Genomic DNA, 21,660 nt, shown 5'->3' with positions numbered 1-21,660 from the left:
CTTTTAGTACACAAAATCTATAGAGAGGTTAAAATAGTACATTTGCTTGTGCTATAGACATCCCTTGTCAGTTTCTGTAATGGATCAGAGAGCTTTTGTCTTAATAGGAAAAGCCATATATTCAAGTAATGGATGGTGATTGGCAGTTTCCCTTTTCTATCCCCATTGACTGTTTTATTCATTCGTTCTTGAAACATTTACAAGTAAGAAGAGATGTCTCTTGGCCTCAGAGGAAAAGGCATATGCCTGCATTAGAGTAGATAATCGAATCAACTGTTAAAACAAGTCTTGAGGACATTGTTTTAAGGCCAACAATTTATAGGGTCAAATATCAGCTTTTCAGGTCTGTAGACCAGATTTTGACCAATGTGACCAGGGTTGGTCAGACTCAAGGGAGCTGAAACTCATTTGATGACTCCACAATAAAAGCAAAATACTACTTTAAAAGTACATCAGAGAGTACAATAAAGCATCTAAGTGTTGTTGGCTTTGCATCTTTTCCTGGTAGAAATGTTGAAATGGGAAGCATGTTATAAACAAGTGGATTGCTGTGGTTGGACTTGAGTGAAGACAGTGAGGACTGGAGAGCTCGGGGCATTAGTGGTGCCTGCTCCATTCGTGACAAGTCACCAGACCCACCGGGGTCTAACCTGATGTTCTTACTGTGCAGCTCCTATTCTTTCTATGACCCAATTGATTAAAATTTTAGGGTTTTATCGGAAGTCAGTTGGAGTTCAAAGACAGTTTTTGACATAGCAAATATGTTTCGTTCTAGGCCTTTAAAAATGAAAACAAAGCATAATCTCATGGAACCCAGGCTTGTGGAGCTTGTTGAGCGTTTGAAGGTGACCTTGAACTTTTGACTCTACCTTCCAGGCTACAGGCATGTGCCACCAGGCCCAGATTCTGTGGTTCAGGAGCGAACCCAGGGCTTTGTCCATACTAGACGAGCACTCTACCAAAAGAGCTACATTCCTAATCCAGCCCCAACTCCTTAACAAAGCTGGTCTTAACCTGTTTGTGCTCTCTCTCCATCACCAGGGTGAGGTTATCTCTCTCATTTGTTCTGAGTACAATTTGAACTCCTGCTCCACAGTTTCAGCATCTTTCCCTAGATACACTTTGTTTGATACTGTTGTCTTCCTTTGGATTTAGGCCCTCTGCTCTTTAGAATCCCGTGGTCTTCTCTGAGTGTCCTTCTAGATAGAATACTAATCATACTATAAACTTATCTCCTCCTCCATCAGACTGTATGTGCTCAGTAAGAGTGGCAGATACATTTTATTAAATGTTACATCATTAGCCATTAGATCCATGTCTGGAGGAAAGCCAGGGACCCAGACAAGGTTGGGATAAAAAGGTAATTATTTATGCTACGTTTTAAAATGATTAGTAGAATGTTTTTCATCCCAGTTTACCCTTGGGGTCTGGCTGATATTTATTTCTTATCTATTTTACTTGATGTCTTTAGGGTGCTGACTGGGTAGGAAGTGATCATGGAAACCAGGTCCTTAATGCTCTGTATGATCAGTACAGCATTTCAGCACTGTACTGTAGAGCTGTGCCTGCGGTCTTACAACCACAATGAGTAACCAGTCAACCAAAACCTAGTAACTAATACAGTAATTGATTATTTTTCACAGTTCTGAACCCAGTCAAGGCTCAGCTCAGTGGTTCTTCCGATTTAGCTTTTACCTAGGGAGGCCACATCTAAAATGGCCTCCTCGTTGATATGATATATGTGCCTTGGGATAGCAGGACAACTTTCTCTGTATAACATGGTCCTTCTCTATGGCCATCTGATATTGTTTCTCGGTAAGTAGTGTCAAGGTAGTAGAATTTTTATTAACATTCTTTGAGAATTTCATTACATGTATACACTGTATTTTAATTACATGAATATAATGTAGTTTGATCATATTTACCCTTACTCCTTGCCCTACATCTTCCTACATTCAGCCCCCATCCCACCCCAACTTCATGCCCGTATAACTCATATAACTCCACTGAATTCAGTTGGAGTTCAGTTTGTGCTGCTTGCATCTGCATGGATTGTAGGACTAGTCACTGAAGTATGATCACCAACCGGGGCCTACACCCCTAAGGAAATCTGATTAACCCAGGGCCTCTGGCAACAATCAGCTCTCAGCAGCTCTTCAGCTAGAGATGGAGCTATGAGTCCTTCTGCTTCCATGCTAGAATGCCAGCTGGTTTGGTCTTGTGTGGACTGTAAGTTCATGAGGGCACTGATCCTGTCAGGCCCTGAAGATACTTCTCCTTTAGTCAGTCCTCCCCGACCTCTGGCTCGATCAGCCTTTCTGCTCCCTCCTCCAATGTCATCCTTGAATCTTTGGGTGGGTGTAGTGTACATACCCCATTTGTGGCTGACAGTGTTCATGGCCGCTTGTGCGGCTGGTGTGTGTCATAGACCTGTGCTCTTTGCCCTTTGACCAATGGAGTTTCTATGCTAAGCAGTGTCCACCACAGGCAGGTGAGGTCTGACAGGTGCAAAGACAGGAGAATTCTTCATATGGCACTCAGCTTAGCTTAGAAAGACAAAGGGAGTATGATTGCCTTCCTGAAGTCTGCCTTTGGCATGTGCACAATGACTTCTGCGCTTGGTTAGTCCAGCCTGTTTTCAGAGGAAGAGAAAATAGGGTCCACCTTTGCAGCATGTCTGCAATGTGGTCCAGCCACCTGAAGCCTTCTTTAGAGGAGATCTCAAAAGGATCGGATACAATGTAGCTCAAGAAATACTAAAAAAATACACTTCAGCTTGATTATGCTGAGGAAGCACATCTAACCTGGTTCTGTTGTATGTGTTGTTTTGAATAAAGTCGCTAGTGGGTGGAAACATTTATATCTGGGCAGAGAGTGGTTGGTCAAAATCAGTTAGGAATTTATCACAATGGCTGGTATGTAGCCACAAATTTGAATCAAGACTGTCTGTCTGTCTGTCTCCCCCCTTCATACACACACACACACACACACACACACACACACACACACACACACACCCCTATCCCTCTGAGACACTGCTCTGGTATGTGTCTGACCTTGAACATACAGCAGTCCTCATGCCTTAGCCTTTCAGAGTTATAGACGAGAAAAACTATGCTTGGCTTTGTGTCTCTCTGTTGATTTAAAGTTGTTTTCTTTTTCAGATGAGAGCATACATACACAACAGCCCTTTATCTATTAAAAAAAAATCTAAAAGACCCACTGGCAGTTATTTTTCTCACCCCAGAAGGGTGTTAGGGGAAAAATGTTACGTAATGACAGGTTCTTGCATTCATAATTCTGTTAAATTTTTTACAACAAATTTTCTTTCTTCCTGGTGCTGCGATGAGAAATGGGCTTGAGGTGACGCTGGTCACAGTCATCTTTTCTTCAGATGAACCCTTTGGCGAAGGTCTTACATAAATAGTTATATTTTTAAGATGTGGAAAGAGCCAAGTAAATCAAGCTAAGGAAACAGTGTCTAAGGACACAGCGTGTGCCCTCATTGGCAAGCACAGGCTTTGATGGGCAGTTTCCTCTGTCGTGATCATGGCTGGCTCATAACAGGTTTGGCAGTCTGGATAGACATGATCTTGTGTATGAGAATATATTTCTGTAGCATTCCTTGAAAATGATTTTGCAACAAAGGTCACAATTTGTTTGAAATATGCACTAAAAACAAGGATCCTGGGTCTTAGACACTCCTTGGAGGCAGAATGGATGAAGAATTCTCCTGCACAGGGCTTGGGTGGAGGACAGGAGGTACAAATGTTGCTTTCTATAGCAAGGAAGCCACCGTCTACATGTTGGGTTTAAGGTGTCTCTCAAAGCCTGGCGTGGTGCACACGAGAGCAGGGGAGCAACTTGGAGAAGACAGATCAGAGCAAGATCTGGAAATCTGAAACTGAGGGACAAGACGGCCAAGAGCAATAATTGATGGAATTGCAGGAAGCCGCACAGTAGAAGAAACAGTTAACAGAGTCGGGAGCCTCCCACAGTGCAGAGAGAGAGCCTCTGTCAGCTACTCCTCACAATTAATCTCCAGATTAAAGAACTTAAATAATTAAACACACAAAATAATCCAATTAATATGGAAACTAATTCAGGAGTTCTCAAGTGAAGAAGTACAAATGGCTGATAAATACATGGGAAAAAATGTTGAAAGTATTCACCGGGGAAAACAAATACAGATTCCACCTCACCCCACCCACAGCACCCACGAGGAAGCTCACAGCCATCTGTAACTAACCCAACTTCAGGGGTTTGATGCTTTCAGACCTCTGTAGGCACCAGGCATGCATATGGTGCACCTACATGTATACAGGCAAAACACACAAGCACATAGAATAAAATAAATCTAAAAAGAAAAAAAAAAAAGCAAGCAACAAATGGTGGTGATGCTTTGGGGGAGAAATGGACCCATATTCAGGGTTGCTGGGACAGGGAATTAGAGCAGCCACTATGGAAGTCTGCATGGAGGTTCCTTGGAAATCTATAAATAGACCTACCCCAGCATGTAGCTGTTACTTTCCTGGGGTTTATCTGTAGTTTACTGAAGTCTGTGAACTGTAGAGATACTTGATATCTGTTTGCTGTAGCACTCTTCACAACAGCCGGCTTGCCCATCAGCCTGGGCAAATAAGGAAAATCTGCTGCAGTTCACAGTGGAGTACTATGCAGCCATGAAGAACAACAGCCCAGTGTTTTCACAGAAATGGAGCTCGTGGTGGTAAGAGAAGGAAGCCAGACTCAGGAAACAAATGTCACATAATTTTCTGTCATAGAATCTAGAGGTGTTCTGTTGTTGTTTGTTACTTTGCTTTTTAAAGAGTCTGGGAAGAGAGGCTAGCTGGAGAAAGGACAAGAGAGGGTCACAAAGATATCTGTGAACACGGTCTCAGTATGTGGTATATATGTATGGAGATGGCATAATGAGATCCACTGTTTTTAGTGTGTAATGATAATAAAATTAAATTTTTTGTAAGACTGAAGTCTCCGGAAGCAAGAATAGCTCTGCAAGGAGAGGCTCTTAGTTGGAAGATTCATTTAATAATTAGTGGTCATTGAGCCTGCACTGCTACCTCGTCTGGAATGGGAACTTAGAAGGTCAAAGTGACCTCAGGAGGCACCTGTCCTCACCTGCAGATGTCTGGAGGGACTTCATAGGCCCTGGCCCTGTTGCAGGCCCACCAGCTGCACCATTAGCGTGGCCTTCTGTCCTCACCAGCTCTTCTGTTCTGTCCACAGACGGCCATCCTGAGGCGGCAGGGGCGGTACTTACGCTCCACGGTCCCTGCAAATGCAGAGGAGGAAGCACAGAGCCTGTTTGTCACTGAGGTGAGGTTTTTACTTCCTCTGCGTCCTGGACATTGTAAAGACATTTCCTTCTACCTAACCACATTTCCTTGACTCTCATTATTTTTCTAATTAGTGTCAAAGAAGTAATGGCGGGTTTTATGATGAGACGTTGTCAGAGCATAGAATGGGTGGGAATGTCCGGAGGGCTTGTTCGTAATTCTCGAATATCAATGTCTCCAGAGTTTAACTGTGGATGGGACTAAAGGATTACCTCTTAGTGGAAATGCTGTTGACCCCTTTGTCATCAATACCATCTGTAATGGTTGTTGATCCATGAGTTCGTTATGGGGTCTTTGGCTTCACTGGTACCTCTGTCTCTGCAACTTAGGTCAGGACTAGAGCCAGGTGTAGCCACATCTCACTATCCCTGACCCGTGTGTAAGGTAATCATACTCCTCCTTGTTTGAACACACAAATAATAATCTGAACAAAGAGAAGTCGATACCAGACAGGAGGCTTTCCTGCCCTGTTGTGTTTGTCTATTCCTCTTGCTGTTTTGGGGTAGAAGAAACTTAGTTGCTACAGTTTTGTTTCTTGAAGTGGTTCATCCTTTAGAAATGAGTTTGGGGGCCAGGAAGATGACTCAGTAGGTGAAGCAGGCTGGTGACCCGAGTGTGAGCCCCAGAACCCACAAGAGGAAGGAGGGAGCCAACTCCATAGTCTGTCCTCTGACCTTCACACCTGTGCTGACCTTCACACCTGTGCTGTCTCTCCCTTCCTCCCTCTCCCTCTCTCTCTGTCTCTCTTTCACACACACACACACACACACACACACACACACACACACACACACACTCACACACACACTCCAATATATTAAAAAAATGAGTTAGATCCAGTCTTCCTAGTTGGAAGTAAGTTTTGCTTTTATAAGTAAAGACCAATTAAATAACAATATTTTGTCTTACTTGAGATTTTGGAAAAGAATAAGTCTGTGTATAAAATGTTTAAAGCAGTCTTCTGTTACTCTGTAATGATGATGTCCCGCTGCATTTCCTTTTCTACCACCTTAGTATCCGTAATTCCAGACACATGCCAGGTGTGTTTGCATAGGCTTACACACACATACACACTAGATATGTTCATATAGGTTTACACACACATACACTAGGTATATTTATATAGGATCTCACACACACTGGGTATGTATATGTAGGCTTACACACACACACACAAGGCATATTTATACAGGCTCACACACACACTAGGTATATTTATACAGGCTCACACACACACTAGGTATAGTTATGCAGGCTCACACACACACTAGGTATATTTATACAGGCTTATACATACACACTGGGGATGTTTATATAAGCTTACACATCACGATATATTGTTTATATAGGCTTACACATATACACTGGAGATGTTTATATAGGTTTACATACACTATATATTGTTTATATAGGCTTACACATACACACTGGGGATGTTTATATAGACATAAACATATTTTAAAAGGCAAGTTGTAGCAAAATCTGGCCTGCAGCCTATTCTTATGACACGACCTGGCCCCATCTGTTTACATGTTGGGCTACAGTCATAACACAACTAACTTGTAGTAGAGATGTAGAGATCCTGTGACCCTGAAGGCTGATGGTGTTATGACTGTGTAGACCTCTGCAGAATGCTTGTTAACTTCTGTCTTAGAGCATGTGGCAACATTAAAATTATTACTCATTCTCCCAGCTCCTTACAAAGTCGTGTGTGTGTGTAACCCTCAGTCATGTGTTTTAAAGATTTGGTTTTTGAAATTGTTTCTTTAGATTTATATTTCCTTTTATGTGCATGAGTGTTTAACCTGCATGTATACATGTATACCATATTCATGCCTGGTGCCCATGGAGATCAGAGGAGAGTGTTGGATTCCCTGGAACTGGAGTTTTAGATGGTTATGAGCTATGACATGGGTGCTAGGAACTGAACCTGGGTCCTCTGCAAGAGCAACATGTGTTCTTAGAAATTGAGCCATCTCTCTAGCCAAAGTTATTTTAATTTTGTGTGTGTGTGTGTGTGTGTGTGTGTGTGTGTGTGCGTGTGCTTGCCTGCATGAGTACATATGTACCATGTGTGTACAGTGCCAGTAGAGACCAGAAGAGGGCATCAGGTACTGTGGAACTGGAGTCGTGAGCCATCATGTAGGTGCTGGGAATTGAACCCAGGTCCTTTACATGAGTACCCATGGCTCTTAACCACTGGGCCATCTCTCTAGCCTCTCAGTATTAACCCCTGTAGGTTAAGCAATCCCTGCTTTGCCCTGAGCTGCTAAAGCCCATGTGACTGGACTGTGTTGGGCCTCTGCCATCTACTCTCCACCCTCTAGTATGGAGGACAATGAACTTGTAAAACAAAATGCCTTTGTGAGCCTGTCACTATAATTTCAAATTCTTGTTGAGGTTCCCAAGTTTGAAAGGTGAATTAAGTACTGGATCACGTCCCTACCCATTTGAGCACACAGTTTTCTTATTAGATCTCTGATGGAATCTGTTGTGTCTGAGACTTTCTGGAGCCAGACAGGGTGGGGCTTGCTCTACTCTGCATCTGCCTTGAGATTTAGGCAGTGCCCATAACTAGACAGGCAACAGTGCTTTTGAATGAAGCTGAGGTAATTTGGAATATTTGCTGCTTTTTTTTTTTTTTTTGCAGTTTCTTGTAATTTTACAGTGTGTGTGTGCGCGCGCGTGCGCGCGGGTGCATGTACGTGTACACAAATGCGTAAGACAGTACACACATGGAGATCTAAAGACAACTTTCAAGAGCTTATTCTCTTCTACCATGGGGCTTCAGGGGGGTGAACTCAGGATATCAGGCTTGGTGACCAGTCCCTTTATTGCTGAGTCCTTATTATACAGTTTCTTATAATTTTAAATATTTATAATTCCCCATTTTGCTTAAGATTGTGAACATGTCGGAATTCCAATATTTCATTCGTGAAAAATATTCATACTCTTCACTTTTGTCTCTACCCCTTGCTTTTAGTTAGCTGGGTGCACACTGTCCCTCAGGATGTCCCTCAGGATGTCCCTCAGTTAGATCCTCAGTGACAGCAGCTGCAGTTCTTGATGCTCAGAGCATCATGACCCAATAATGAGAAAGGGCGTGTGCCACACAGAGCCAGGCCCACCTGCATGGGGGCCGCTGTGGAAAACCTGGAACCGTGTGCGACTTTCAAACCTTACTTGGTGGCGTTGGAATGTAAATTTGAATGTTCATACCTGATGCCCAGGTGTGAAAGTATTGCCGGAAACTGTGAAAAGTATTCCTAAGGATACAGTAACATTAAAATGTTTACAGTTACATAGTCAAAGGAGAATGCTCACCTCCCCTGACTCTGCTCTTCCTTCTTCTCTCATTTTCTTTCACCTTCAAGGAATAATCTAGAATACCCATACTTCCTTCCCTTTGCATCTTTTCAAGAAAAATGCTTACTGGGGGGGTGGGGGGGGGCGGGAGAAAAAAACAAAGCAAGCACCCATTGTTGTTTCTGTTGAGTTGGTGGCTGCTCAGGTGGAGGTTGTGACGCAGACAAAACAATTGATGCCAATGAAGTGGAATAAGAATAGGGGCTTTGTTCAAAAAACATTATTCGTGAGCCGTTTTTTTCTGTTTTACAATCTTTATTATTATTAATTAAAAAATTGATTTACTTACATCCTAATATTAGCCCCCTTCTCCTCCCAGAACACCCCATCCTCCCTACTCCCCCTCCCCTTCTCTTCTGAGAATGGGGACCCCTCCCCCAGATCCTCCCTCCCCTGGCTCATCAAGTCATTGAAGGACTAGAGATATCCTCTCTCACTGAGACTGGACAAGGTGGCCCAGTGGATAGCCCTTTCTTCAGACCCACATGACACCCAAGCTGCTCATCTGCTACATATGTGTGCAGTGGGGTGAGGCCTACGTCCAGCCCATGCTTGCTCTTTGGTTGATGGTTCAGTCTCTGGGAGACCCCAAGGGTCCAGGTTATTTGACTCTGTTGGACTTCCTGTGGAGTTCTATCCTCTTTGGGGTCTCTCAACTCTCCCACAAGAGTCCCTGGGCTCCATCTAATATTCGCCTATGGGTCTCTGCATCTCTTTCCACTGGCTGCTGAGTAGAGCCTCTCAGAGGACCCTTATGCTAGGCTCCTGTCTGTAAGCATAGCAGAGTATCATTAATAGTTAATTTAATAGTTAATCATTAACAATCAGGGATTGGTTCTTGTCCTTGGGATGGTTCTCAATTTGAGCCAGTCATTGGTTGTCCATTCCCTCTGTGTCTATTTTTGTCCCTGCATGTCTCATAGGCAGGCTATAACTTGGGTCTAAGGTTTTGTGGGTGGATTGCTGTCCTTATCCCTCCACTGGGAGGCCTGCCTGGCCACAGAAGGTAGGCCGAGCCAGTTTAAAAAAAAATAGGTATAACACAAATACATCTTTGTTGGTTTTCATGTGTTCTTTTTCTCTATCAGTTTTGTGTATGTCAAGAGCTGATTAGAATCTCACAGCCACCCAAGAAGGTAGAGGAAGGACACCCTGCTGGCCCCTTGTAGTCATGTAGTGAGGTAGTTCTGATATAGTATGTGAACCATAGTGACACTAGAAGAAGCCTTAGCAGTGAAGTGAGTGCCACGTATAGTACACATGCAAGCTCATGTGCACGCGCACACACATGCATGCACACACACATGGATGTACATGCATGCACATGACCATGACCATGTACACACAAAGGTACACAGGTAAAGAGGTCATGGGGCCGTGTGAGTTGAAGTCTACATCTTTCCTGCGCATAATCTCACTCTATCACTTACGAATGTGAAGAAAACTGAGGACAAATTTAAATGGTTTTAGTAACTAACAGCACTAGTTCTAAAGTTGGTATCATGAAGTGTCTAGGTTCACACATGATATTCTCGCTCATGTCCCAGTAGAGAAACATATGGCCTCTTCCACCACCATGCAGTAGATGGCTCAGCAGGTAAAGGCACCTGCTGCTAAGCCTGCTGACCTGAGTCTGGTCTTCCAGATCTGCGTGGTAGAAGGAGAGAATCAACTTTGGCAAGTTGACCCCTAGCTTCTCCATGAGTACAACGGCATGTGCTTCCCCCCCCCACACACACACAAGTAAATCATATGCAACTGTCTTGGTAACCCTTCCACTGACTGCTGTAGTAAGACGCCATGATGAAGGTAGCTTATAGAGGAGTGAGTTTACTGGGAGCTTACAGTTCGGAGGGTGAGTGCATGGCCATCGTGGTGGGGAGCATGGTGGCAGGTGTGGTACTGAGACAGTAACTGAGAACTTACATCTTGATTCACATGTATGAGCCTGAGTGTGAGATTTTGGCAATGGTGCAGGCTTTTCAAACTTCAAAGCTCTACCCCATCCTGTGGCATACCTTGTCTGACAATGCCACGCCTCCTAAGCCTTCTCAGACAGTTCCACCAACTAGCAACCAAACATTTAAATATATGAGCCTGTGGGGGCATTCTCATCCAAACCATCATAGCAACATAAAACATTTCTTATAAAAACAAATGATTATAAGCCGGGAATAGTTATTGCTATTTCAGTGTTGCCATAGAAAAGCTGCTGTCAGATTGTTGATATTGATAACGACACAGTTGCTCCCGAGGGTCGTGTTTCACTGGTTCAGAGTCTGGTGTCTCACAGGAGTCTTTGTGATGTTAGATGATTGACAGCTGAACTTTTATGTCTCTAGGGTCTGACTTCCCAAAACTCCTCATGTTCCCCAGAAGTCATCATCTGACTTTCTGTTTCTGTTTGTTTCCTCTAAACCCCCCCACCAGTGCATCAAAACCTACAACTCTGACTGGCATCTTGTGACCTATAAATATGAAGATTACTCAGGAGAGTTCCGACAGCTTCCAAAGTAAGTCGGTTGTCTGCTGGCCGTGTGGGAGGTGCTTCAGGCTCGTGTGTGTGTGTGTGTGTGTGTGTGTGTGTGTGTGTGTGTGTGTTCATCTGTGTAGTCAAAGTAATCGTGAGAATGCTTGTAGACAAATTCTGTGCATGGTACAGCTTTTGATCGAAAGACCCAGTGTCATACTCTGCTATGGGTAAGCAGCAGTAAGAACATATGGGTGACTTAATTCTGATCTGAAACTCTGAAGAACCAGAAAGTTTTCTTGGTGATATATAAGAGACAAGGCCGGTATATTGAAATGCTCTGCAGTGTGGTTTTATGGTTATTAAATCAAGCACTTTCACTATCATTTATTAATCATATGAAGTGACAGCTTTCATCATGACATTTCATCCACATATAGAATGCTCTCTGATCATCTTCAGTCCCCTGTGGCTGTATTCTGTTTCTCCCCCAACCATTCTGTTTCTTCTATATTCAAGACCCACTTACTTCCACTGTCTGGGCCTCACCCCGTCATTATTGCTGACACACTCGCTGTGTGTGCCCCTGGGTCATAGTCACACTTCCATCCAAACATACACAGTTCTGCTTGTCCCTATTCTCCCATCCCTGTGCGTCTGTCTTTACATCCCCCAGGCACATTCTTTTATGTCATCTATGCCTCCATGGCTTTATGTATCTGTATAAAGTTTAAGCTGCACATATGAGAGAAAGCATGTACTTGTGTTTCTGAGACTGGACTAATTTCTGTAATGTGAGTATTTCCAGTTGCATTCATTCTTTAGGCTGAAAAAAAATTTTCATCATGTGTATCCATTTCCCTGTTCACAGATCTCTGGGTTGACTCCAGCGTAATTCTTGAGAATAGTGGCATGTATGTGTGTGTGTGTATGTATGTATGTGTGTGTCTGTGTGTGTGTCTGTTTGTGTCTATGTGTGTATATGTGTATGTCTGTGTGTATATGTGTGTGTGTGTATATATATATGTGTGTGTTCAAAAGAATATTTTGGAAAAGAAATGTGTGAAGACTGTCTACATTAAATACATTTTGCTTTGATAAAGTCAGTATGAAGCAGTGTTTTCCCAGGTCCCTTGCCTCCTTGAAGCTGTAACGGGCCCTCAAGCAGGCCAGAAGTGATAGTGTTCACGCTGGTTTGTCATAAAGGGAATCAGGGTGGAGAGTCTGCAGAAAACAGTTGGCAGAGGGAAACAGCAAACGGTGACAGGTTGTTTTCAGTCACCATCTCCACTGAAATCTTAGTACCCAAGGTACTACATTGTCCTTTGGCTTGGGTGCGTCTGTGAGATTCCTAGCCTCTTATGTTCTTCTCAGAGGACCTCACTGTTTGTTTTTCTATGTGTGTGGCCCAGCCACTCCTTAGTGTTCAGTCAACTTCCTGATCGACTCTTTAAACATCAGAGGGAACACTCTCTGCCAACAGTTTCTCCACGCTGATCGGCGCCTGAGCGCGATAGCTGCTCAGTGTTCACTTGGGGATTTGAAGATAATTCCTGTTTGATCCAATTAATCTACCTTCCTCCAGAGGACTGTGTGCCTAGCACACAGCTGTTTGCATAACTGTAGCTGTTGCTGTTGTAGTTGTCAATATCCTCCATCGATAACTGCGCCTCACCCTCCATCAGTAATCATTAGAACTCAGTGACCCTATTTCCCTTTCTCATATTTTATGTTAAAAAATTGTCCCACCCAGTTGTTTTACCAGAAGCCATTCCATTTTCTTACATTTAGCCGGCCTCCTAGCCCCAACAGGCTGTGGCTTATTTCCACAGTGGGAACTCTGCCTGACAGGAGTCCCGGGGGGTCGCCCACTTGAGAAGCAGCGGTGTAGATTGTGTAACTCCTTATCTCAGTGGCCACAGTTGGACTTGTTGCCGGCTGGTTCCTTGGATGGATGGATGGATGGATGGATGGATGGATGGATGGATGGATGGAGAAACAGACTATTGGTGATGCAATTACAAAGCAAGTTTTCTTTCTTCTGTTTAAAGCAAAGTGCCCAAGCTGGATAAACTTCCGGTCCACGTCTATGAAGTCGATGAGGAGGCCGACAAAGATGAGGTGGGGTTCCTGTTCATTCCTGCCTCTCTCCTCCCTCGAGACTGACTGCGCGGGCTTTGAGGGACGTACTGACCTCTAAGCCAAAACAGGAATTGGGATGTTTAGTGAAGCAAAGGAAGATTTTTTTTTTTAATGTACTTTTGAATTGATTGACTTAAGGTCCCTGTTTTATTTGGACTGCTTAGCATCTCATGGTCTCTGATGCGTGCTTTTGTTCTGAGATCATTTGCAAAGGCTTGGATCAGATCTGGCTCACTGTTGAAAGATATCAAGATCTTAAGTTTAGATTGTTTTCTGACAGGATATCGTTCATTGGCAGCTGGTAGAAGTAAAATGGCTGTCTCTCCAGTGGTTGTGTTAACGCGGTGTAACTTCAACAAGCTCCCTAACTCTTGGAGAACAGGGGGCAGAGCCTTAGGTCTCTGCATTTCTCGTCCTCCCGGTGTGAGCTTACAGGGTCCCTTTTACTTAGCTGTTTACAGAGCACAGTACTGACTGTTGGTAGACACCAATAGTATTCATGCAGCAACCTGTTTTAGAATTAATTCTCAGAAATGTGCTGCTAGTCATGAGTGCTCACAGAGCATACCTTTAATCCCTGCATACACTAGGCATGTGGATCTCTGTGATTCTAAGGCCAGCCTAGTTTACATCGTGAGTTCTGGGCCACCTGGGGCTGCTCAGTCCTTTTTTTTTTTAAAAGATGCTCATTATAGGGGCAGGAAGACCAAGCGAAAGTGTACATGGAGAGTGCCTAGTAGCTTAGGAGGTCCTTGACAGGTAAGTGTTTTCTCAGTAATAAGAACAGTGCTAATGCCACAAATACTGAAGCAGAGCTGGAGCCAAGCCTTTCTGCAGATGTCAATTCTGTAACAAATACTTGGCCATTTGCAGGTGATGTTGCCTTTGTCTGTTTATGGTCTCTCTGGTGACTCCAGCCTTTGTTACTGTGACCCGATGTTGCCATCTATATAATCCATACTTGAGAGCTCTGTGGTGGAGTTACGGGGTTGGGGTCGAGTGGGGGGGGGGGAGCACTCAAAAAGTTTTAAGCGATTTCACAATTTTGTGTTGGGCCAGGCATGTTACACGCCTAATAAAGTTTTAGTGTTGGGCCACGGCTCAGTGCCCATCACCTCACACCCAGCTCCCACTGGGGAGGTCTTAGTTCAGAGACTTTTATTTATGAGTAGCTCTGCCTGTCTCCCCTCACCCTGTCCTTTTACCCTTCTGTTCTGCATTGTGCTTATCTCTCGCCGAACCAAGCCTCTGGAAAAATTTTCAAGAATTTCCTTTTGTCTGTCTAACCACAGAGGAGTGTAGTTTGAAAACTTTCTTCATGAAACCAGGCGGGGCCACACAACTGAGCCGTTTAAGTGTGGTATGTGGTCTGCGGCTCACGAAACTCCCGAAAGTAAGAGCTTGGCCTGGCACTAACCTGACCTTTAACAGAACAGGAGTTCTAGAAATGTACCCTCATTTCTCTTCACTGGACTTTACTGAGGCATCAATGTCCCAGAAAGTGGTAATCGCCCACTCTGGCACAGGTGGAATGATTCTCCAACTGGTGACACTCAGAGAAAGGGTAGAAGACTGATGCTGTTGTGTTTGTTCCCCTCCTTCCTAGGATGCTGCTTCCCTTGGGTCTCAGAAGGGCGGGATCACCAAGCATGGCTGGCTGTACAAAGGCAACATGAACAGCGCCATCAGCGTGACGATGAGGGTAAGAGTGCCTCAGCCCGCTTCTCCCTCACGTGCAGCCCTCTCTCTGAGTCTTGAGAAGACTGCCCCAGATGAGCAGGCGTTGCTGTTTTTTCCCCCGCAAAGGGGATACTGTCTGGCTCCTAAGATGCTTTCCTGGTGACAGCCCCATTGTTGCCACAGCCCTGTCCTCCTGTTTCCCTTACAGCATAAAGAGCTCATCACAGGGCTGAGGTGAGGGGTACCACTGATGGGGTTTTCTTCCTTGTCTTGAGTGTGTAGTGTATCTTCAGACCTCATAAGGTAAGCCTAAGCACTCTTATGGACGCATCCTGAGTCAGAGTGGAGTAAAGCCAAAGTGAGGGTCAAAAAGAAAGATGGTGAAATCTGGAGAGAAGAGGAAAGGAGCGCCCAGGGGTTGGCGCATTTGCCACTCTATAGAGGGAACCTGCAGTCAAGCCCCAGCACCCCTGTCAGGCAGCTCACAGCCGCCTGTCACTGCAGCTGCAGTGGCATCCCACACCTCTGGCTTCCACAGGCACCGGCACTCATGTGCATACCGCACACAGACACACTTAGCTATGGGAAAAAATTAAAATTAAAAAAAGTAGTTTTAAGAAGTTGTACAGTGGAGAGCAGGATGAGTCCTAAGGAGAAGAGACACAGTGAGGAAGGTAAGGTGAACGTGGAGATGAAAACCAAACCAGGGAAGTGCTGCCTGCCAGGATCCTGAGGTCCACAGTCCTTCCAGGTCACAAGTGGAGGACAGCCGTTTTGCATGAGTGAGGGCTCTGGGGATTTGAGAGCAGATCTCTGCCTTCCTGGGGCTTCATCCAAAGTTGGAACTCCCCTCTGTACTTTTGGATGGTTGCATAAAATGTCAAGCTCTCTGGGCGAGAAACAATGTCCTGTGACAGGAAGGCAGGAAGACGGTTGTGGCGAGTCTTTCCCCAGCCGATCCAGTCACCAGTGGTGTTGGCTAGAATCCCACTAACTTTAGAGAACGCTGGCTGGGTTCTCAAGAGTACCGGTGGCTTGCCAGTTCCCACTGTCCATTTAGGAAGACAAACTTTCTGTCTGTGTTTCTTTCTTCAGTCATTCAAGAGGCGGTTTTTCCACCTGATTCAACTTGGCGATGGATCCTATAATCTAAACTTTTATAAAGATGAGAAGATCTCCAAGGAACCGAAAGGGTCCATATTCCTGGATTCCTGCATGGGTGTGATCCAGGTGAGTAGGAATAGGACCTGCCAGGTTTTCTGGTCTGCTGTGGCACTATGCATACATGAGCAGATTCGGGGAAATGCTTCCTAACGAGGCTGTAATTATGGTAGAAAGATAATCTGAAAACAAACTTGATTTTCATCATTTTGAAGATGGCAGGATATTGTGGCAGATAGGAGTCCTTTAGTGTATGAGGTTTTATGTTTAAAACTCGGATAAGATGGCATGCACCTGTACACCCTGTCCTCAGGACAGCCAGGCAGAGGGAGATCTTAGGTTCAAGGCCAGCCTATGTCACATAGTAAAACCCTCCAAACTGAGATGCCCCTGTCCTTACATGGAGGTTTGTTCCGCTTCACAATTCACAAACGGCCTGGCTCATCAGAATCCGCCCGAGTAATTGCAGAATGAAGACCATGAATGTGTCCCTTCTGGGCCTCAGACAGAGAGGTTCTGTGGCCAGTGAGCGGTCTCCCTGTCAAGTAGACAGTAGACGGATTCAGCGTCACCAGAGAAGCCTCCCTCAAAGTGACAGTATCTTGGAGCTTGATTCTATAAGGACGTTGTGTGATGGGCTAGCATGAAGTCTGAGACGCGGCTCTTTGGTTTGACCATGGGTCTTTCTATCTTGGTATTTACAGTTTTACCTAAAATCCAATTGCATCGTCACCCTCTAGTAAATATGCTCATCTCATCTCATCGCAACAGAGAGAGCTGAGGTGCTGCACCCCTGCATACCTGCACCCGCGCACCCCTGCATGCCAATACCCCTGCATATCCGCACCCCTGTACCCCTGCATACCCGCACCCCTGCACGCCTATACCCCTGCATATCCGCACCCCTGTACCCCTGCACCCCTGCATACCTGCACCCCTGCATACCCGCACCCCTGCACGCCTGCACATCTGAAGCAGTCATTTTCAGCTTTCTTTAGTTGCAGGTGCTTACACCTCACCCCTTATCCATGGCTCCTGTGCTAGAAGGCAGGACCATCCTAGACTGATGACTGCCTCCACCCTCAGAGCTGCTCCTGTAAACCCTTTCTCTTCCCCTTCCTTACCATATAGGACGCTCTGCTTCCAGGACCCTGTTGCTGTGCTCCTTTATGTATTGTGTCTCACGTAGTCTAGGCTGGCCTCAAAACAAGTAGAAGGTGACCCGGTCCTTCTGATCCTCCTGCTTCTCCTCCCACGTGCTGCCCAGAGAGGCAGGCAACCATGCACACTTGTGCACTGCTGGGGATCCAGCCCTGGGCCTCAGGCTTGCTGGATGAGCACTCTACCAATGGACCGACATCGCCACCCTCTGCTCTCCTCTTCTGTTTGTTGTTATTATGGTTTTCTTTAATTTTTTAATTTGGAGGAGACCCTTTTAGTATCTGCCTAAGGAACTCTATACAGAATAGTTGGTAACTTTTTGAGTTACTTTGTTGGCAAATTCCTTTTATTCTAGGTGTACTTGGCCAGCTGTCTGTCTGTCTGTCTGGCTTATTTATTTATTTATTTATTTAGGAATCCCCAAAAGTCCTTAACATCAGAAGCATCACAGCGTCTTCTCAACTCCATTGTGTTTAGGGGCGTCTGATTTTTGTGGTCATCTCTCTATAATTAAAAAAAGAATTATTGATTTGTTGTAGGAGGGGATTGCGGACATGGTGGTGAATTCCATACCAAGCATGTGGATGTCAGAGAAGAACTTGGTGGAATTGGTTCCTCCTTCCACCCCCACATGGGTTCTGGGAACAAGTTCAGTTTGCCAGACTTGAGAGGCAAATGCTGTTACCTGCTGAGCCGTCTCACTGGCCCTGGCCTCGGCTTGTGTTTCCTGAAGTTTAGGTTGCTGTGTCTTGATTCTTGTTAATTGGCAAACTTTTTTGTTAAGGTGGATACACACGCAGAAACTAGCTGCAACAGATGTGGGACTTGGAGAATTCCTCCACTGTCCATCTGTCCGTCCTTTGTCTTTCACCTGCATCTCATCTCAGAGGCTTCCCTGTGTGTCCTGCCTTCTGGTCTTCATGAGCTTTGCTAAAATGGCAGAGGCCCCGTCTGGGTCTCTGTTCTGGGGCCTGACCGATGCTGAAGTCAGGTGTCCTCCATTGATTTTTCCCTCTGCTGGGGCTCACAGCCACAATGACCCTACCCTTATTCCAGAGTAGTGTTTTCACCTGTTTTGTTCAGTGCTCCAACAATCAAGCTTCATCCAGGTCAGGAGTGAAGATTAGCACTCTAGTTAGAAGCGTGCAGGGCCCAGAATGAAAGGAAGTGGCAGGAGAGACTGGAAGTGCAGCAGGAGGGACACTGGGAACTGGGACAGGGCTACCTGCCAGGCTCCTAAGTAGAAGAATCATAGACCCCAGCTAATGAAACCAGATGAGAACTGCCCTTTCCAAACCACAGGATTTCAGTTAGATCTTAGCATCTCTATCTATTGGAAACCTACAAGCCACGGGGCAGAATCTGAGCCTTAGATCAAGACTGTGGCATGACTTCACATTCCCTGAAAAAGTATCTTCAGCCAACAGCCAATCAGCCGGTGGCTTCCTATGCCAGCAGCCCCTCCTCTGCTTGAGGCTGCCAGCGTGAATAACAAAGTAAATCAAAGTTTATCAAAGCATGTTGACCAACAGTGTACATCAGAATATCAGAGTGGCTCGCTGATGACACTTCATCTGTTTCCTGTGTCAGATTCCCAAGCTTCCGTTTTGTCTCTGTGAAGATGAGAAACTTTGGAGTTACTTTTTCAGCTGAATTTTCTGGCATAGTTGAAACCAAAACTAGATGCATTCTTTTTTTTTTTTTTCATCCTCATTTTGAAGTAGGAAGTTATTCGTTTTGTTTGACAGGAATGCCTTGCTTCCAGTCTGCTGCGCAGCGCACAGATGTTCATAAGCTGGATAGCCCTCATCGAGCCTCTAGCCTCTTGGGTATTTCAGCCTCTGAGGTCTGACTTCAATGCCTATTTCTTCCTTCAGATTCTTTTTGTGTGTGTAGCTCATAGCATTTCTTGTTTGCTAAGTCACATATGTCTCCAAAAGAGTAAAATTTCCTTTGTATCCTTGTCTGTTCTGAAGCTGAGCATCAAATTGTAATTAAAGCCCATCTGAGGTAGCACACCCCTGTAGTCTCCCATACCTGAAATCCTAGCACTTGGGAGGTAGAGGCAGGAAGTCCCAGAGTGTGAAGTCTTTCCTGGCTATGCAGGGGGTTTGAGGCCAGCCTGGCTTACATGAGTCCCTGTCTCCAACAAAAACAGAAACAAAAAGTTGTGATTTAAGTGGTTTTGGGAAAAAAAAGTACTTTGGGATATTTTTTTTTTTTTTTGTCATGGGAAGAAGTTCATTCCCAGCCTTTCACCCCTTCTCTGACTCCTACCTCTGCATTTAGTGGGGACCCAAGGTGGCACTTACCGAGCCGGTGGCAGATGGTCTGTGCAAAGTCGTTTTATAGCCTTGCCCAGAGAAGCACTTAGCTTCAGGCTTCTAAAAACAGCTCCAGAAGTGACGGGCTTTGGGAGGGTCACCTTGTGCCTGGCCGCTACACTGAGAAGGGTCCACAAACTGCGTATAACTGTCTGAGATTTCAGGGGGTGTTGGGGTGTTCTGACCACACCGCAGTCAGTGGGACTGACTGCTCCTGTGACGCCTCCTCCTTCAGCCTGTGTGGACTGTTCTTCAGAGACGAGTCTGTCTAGTGCTTGCTGGGTCCGGCCAGTGTCTGGAGATGTTTGACCCATAGCTGTTCCACTGGCATGTGGTAGGAGGAGGCCAGGATGCTGCAAACAGTGCAGTATGTAGAGGAGCCCCCCACCTCCAGCAGAGAGATGAACACCCGTGTCAAGCGGCTCCTAAGTTGGCCTGCGAAGGCACCTGCACTCACCTGCACATACGCACATGGAAATACAGTTTAAAATAATAAAAATAAATCTAAAGATTAAAAGAGAGAGAGAGAGAGAGAGAGAGAGAGAGAGAGAGCAGCAAATGCCCTTAGCCGTCGCTCCAGCCCTAGCGTGAGCTGCTCTTGCAGACAAACCAGGTTTCCATTCCCAGAACCCCGTGCTGGCTCACAGCCATCTGTAGCTCCAGTTCCAGGGGACCTGCTGGTCTCTCTCTTGTGACCTTCTGGACAAGCCACACACACACATAGTGTACATACATACACGCAGACAAATCAAATATGTAAACTAAATACATAGTTTTAAAAGGCAGTTAATTAATCACATGAAGAGGTGGCCTGTGACTTCTGGAGGGATTTTCGGTTTTAATGGGGCATCGGAGAGCCAATAAGAAAGCACCATTAACAAGTAGGGCAGGCTGTCTTGAGCCCCTTCCTGACCTGTCTCTTTCCTGGTTTCTACCTCAGAACAACAGAGTCAGGCGCTTCGCTTTTGAGCTCAAGATGCAAGACAAAAGCAGTTACCTTCTGGCGGCAGACAGCGAGGCAGAGATGGAGGAGTGGGTCACTGTTCTCAACAAGATCCTCCAGCTCAACTTTGAAGCCGCAATGCAAGAAAAGCGGAACGGGGATCCTCATGAAGGTAGGTGGGTGCGGTTTCCCTCGGCGAGCACACTGCGTGGCCACTCCTACCTTCCCCAGGAAGAAGGAGGACTGTAAAGGTCCACAAGAGGTAGGAAGATGTGAGCCTTTCACAGTTTGTCAGCAAAGGTTTCCATCACATTAGACTTGACTGCCCTGAAGCCAGGCATGGGTGTTGCCTATAATCCTAGCATGTGGGGAGCAGAGGCAAGAGGCACAGGTTTTGAGGTAGCCCAGTCAACTGTGCAAGGAGTTTCAAGTCAACTGGAGCTACATAATGTCCCTGTCTCAGATAACAAAAAACAGAAAGAGTTAGTACCTTGATGGAGTTTGTATGGGGAGTATGTAACAGGAATAGCCACACTCATGGTGGGGCAGGCACTTCTTCAGCTATGTGACCTGGGACAAACTATTATGAATCTCGAATTTTACCTGGAAATGGGAATATGAACTAGAGATGTAGTTGGGTTGGTGGGGCGCTTGCCTGTCATGAATGAAGCCTTAGGTTCTCAGTACTGCACAGACCCTGTGTGGTGGCACACACCTGTGGAGTAGGAGGATCAGAAGGTCATCTTCGGCTACATTGCACACTCAAGGCTAGCCTGGGCTACATTACAACCTATCTTTACGTAAAAATAAAAGTTTTTAAGTAATAAAAAAAAAACAAGAAAAACAAAAGAAAAACTACCTCCAGCCACTGGTGGGAAATCTATCTTTAAAGTGGGAAAGTTCCTATTGTTATCCCCTTTTGGAATGTTCAGGATGAAGTGAACATGGCAAGACTCTTACTCCAGATTGCAGGGCACTCAGGCCATGTTTTCGATGCGTGTTCATATTGTACTTCAAGCCCATAAGAGATTCCCAGCCCTGGCTGTTCCCTCATAC

At 45.3% G+C, this 21,660-nt stretch overlaps 1 protein-coding gene across 46 annotated transcripts in view; it reads left to right on the top strand.

Moving 5' to 3' along the window:
• The window catches only part of Dock9 (dedicator of cytokinesis 9), a 259,536-nt gene that overhangs the window by 124,154 nt on the left and 113,722 nt on the right, over positions 1–21,660 (top strand). For all 46 annotated transcript variants that reach the window (XR_874271.3, XR_383125.4, XR_874272.3 and 43 more), the window contains exons 3-8: positions 5,248–5,337; positions 11,154–11,236; positions 13,245–13,314; positions 14,942–15,037; positions 16,111–16,245; positions 20,602–20,776. Coding sequence is in view for 36 of the 46 variants with exons in the window: in NM_001347596.1 (NP_001334525.1) it covers positions 5,248–5,337; positions 11,154–11,236; positions 13,245–13,314; positions 14,942–15,037; positions 16,111–16,245; positions 20,602–20,776 (649 nt within the window). In the remaining 10 variants the exon portion in view is untranslated. The remainder of the gene's footprint in view (positions 1–5,247; positions 5,338–11,153; positions 11,237–13,244; positions 13,315–14,941; positions 15,038–16,110; positions 16,246–20,601; positions 20,777–21,660) is intronic.

Source organism: Mus musculus, chromosome 14, assembly GCF_000001635.26.
Source record: "Mus musculus strain C57BL/6J chromosome 14, GRCm38.p6 C57BL/6J".
Lineage (NCBI taxonomy): Eukaryota > Metazoa > Chordata > Mammalia > Rodentia > Muridae > Mus > Mus musculus.
The sequence above is the reverse complement of the archived record's forward strand: the minus strand, read 5'-3'. Positions and strand labels throughout refer to the sequence as shown.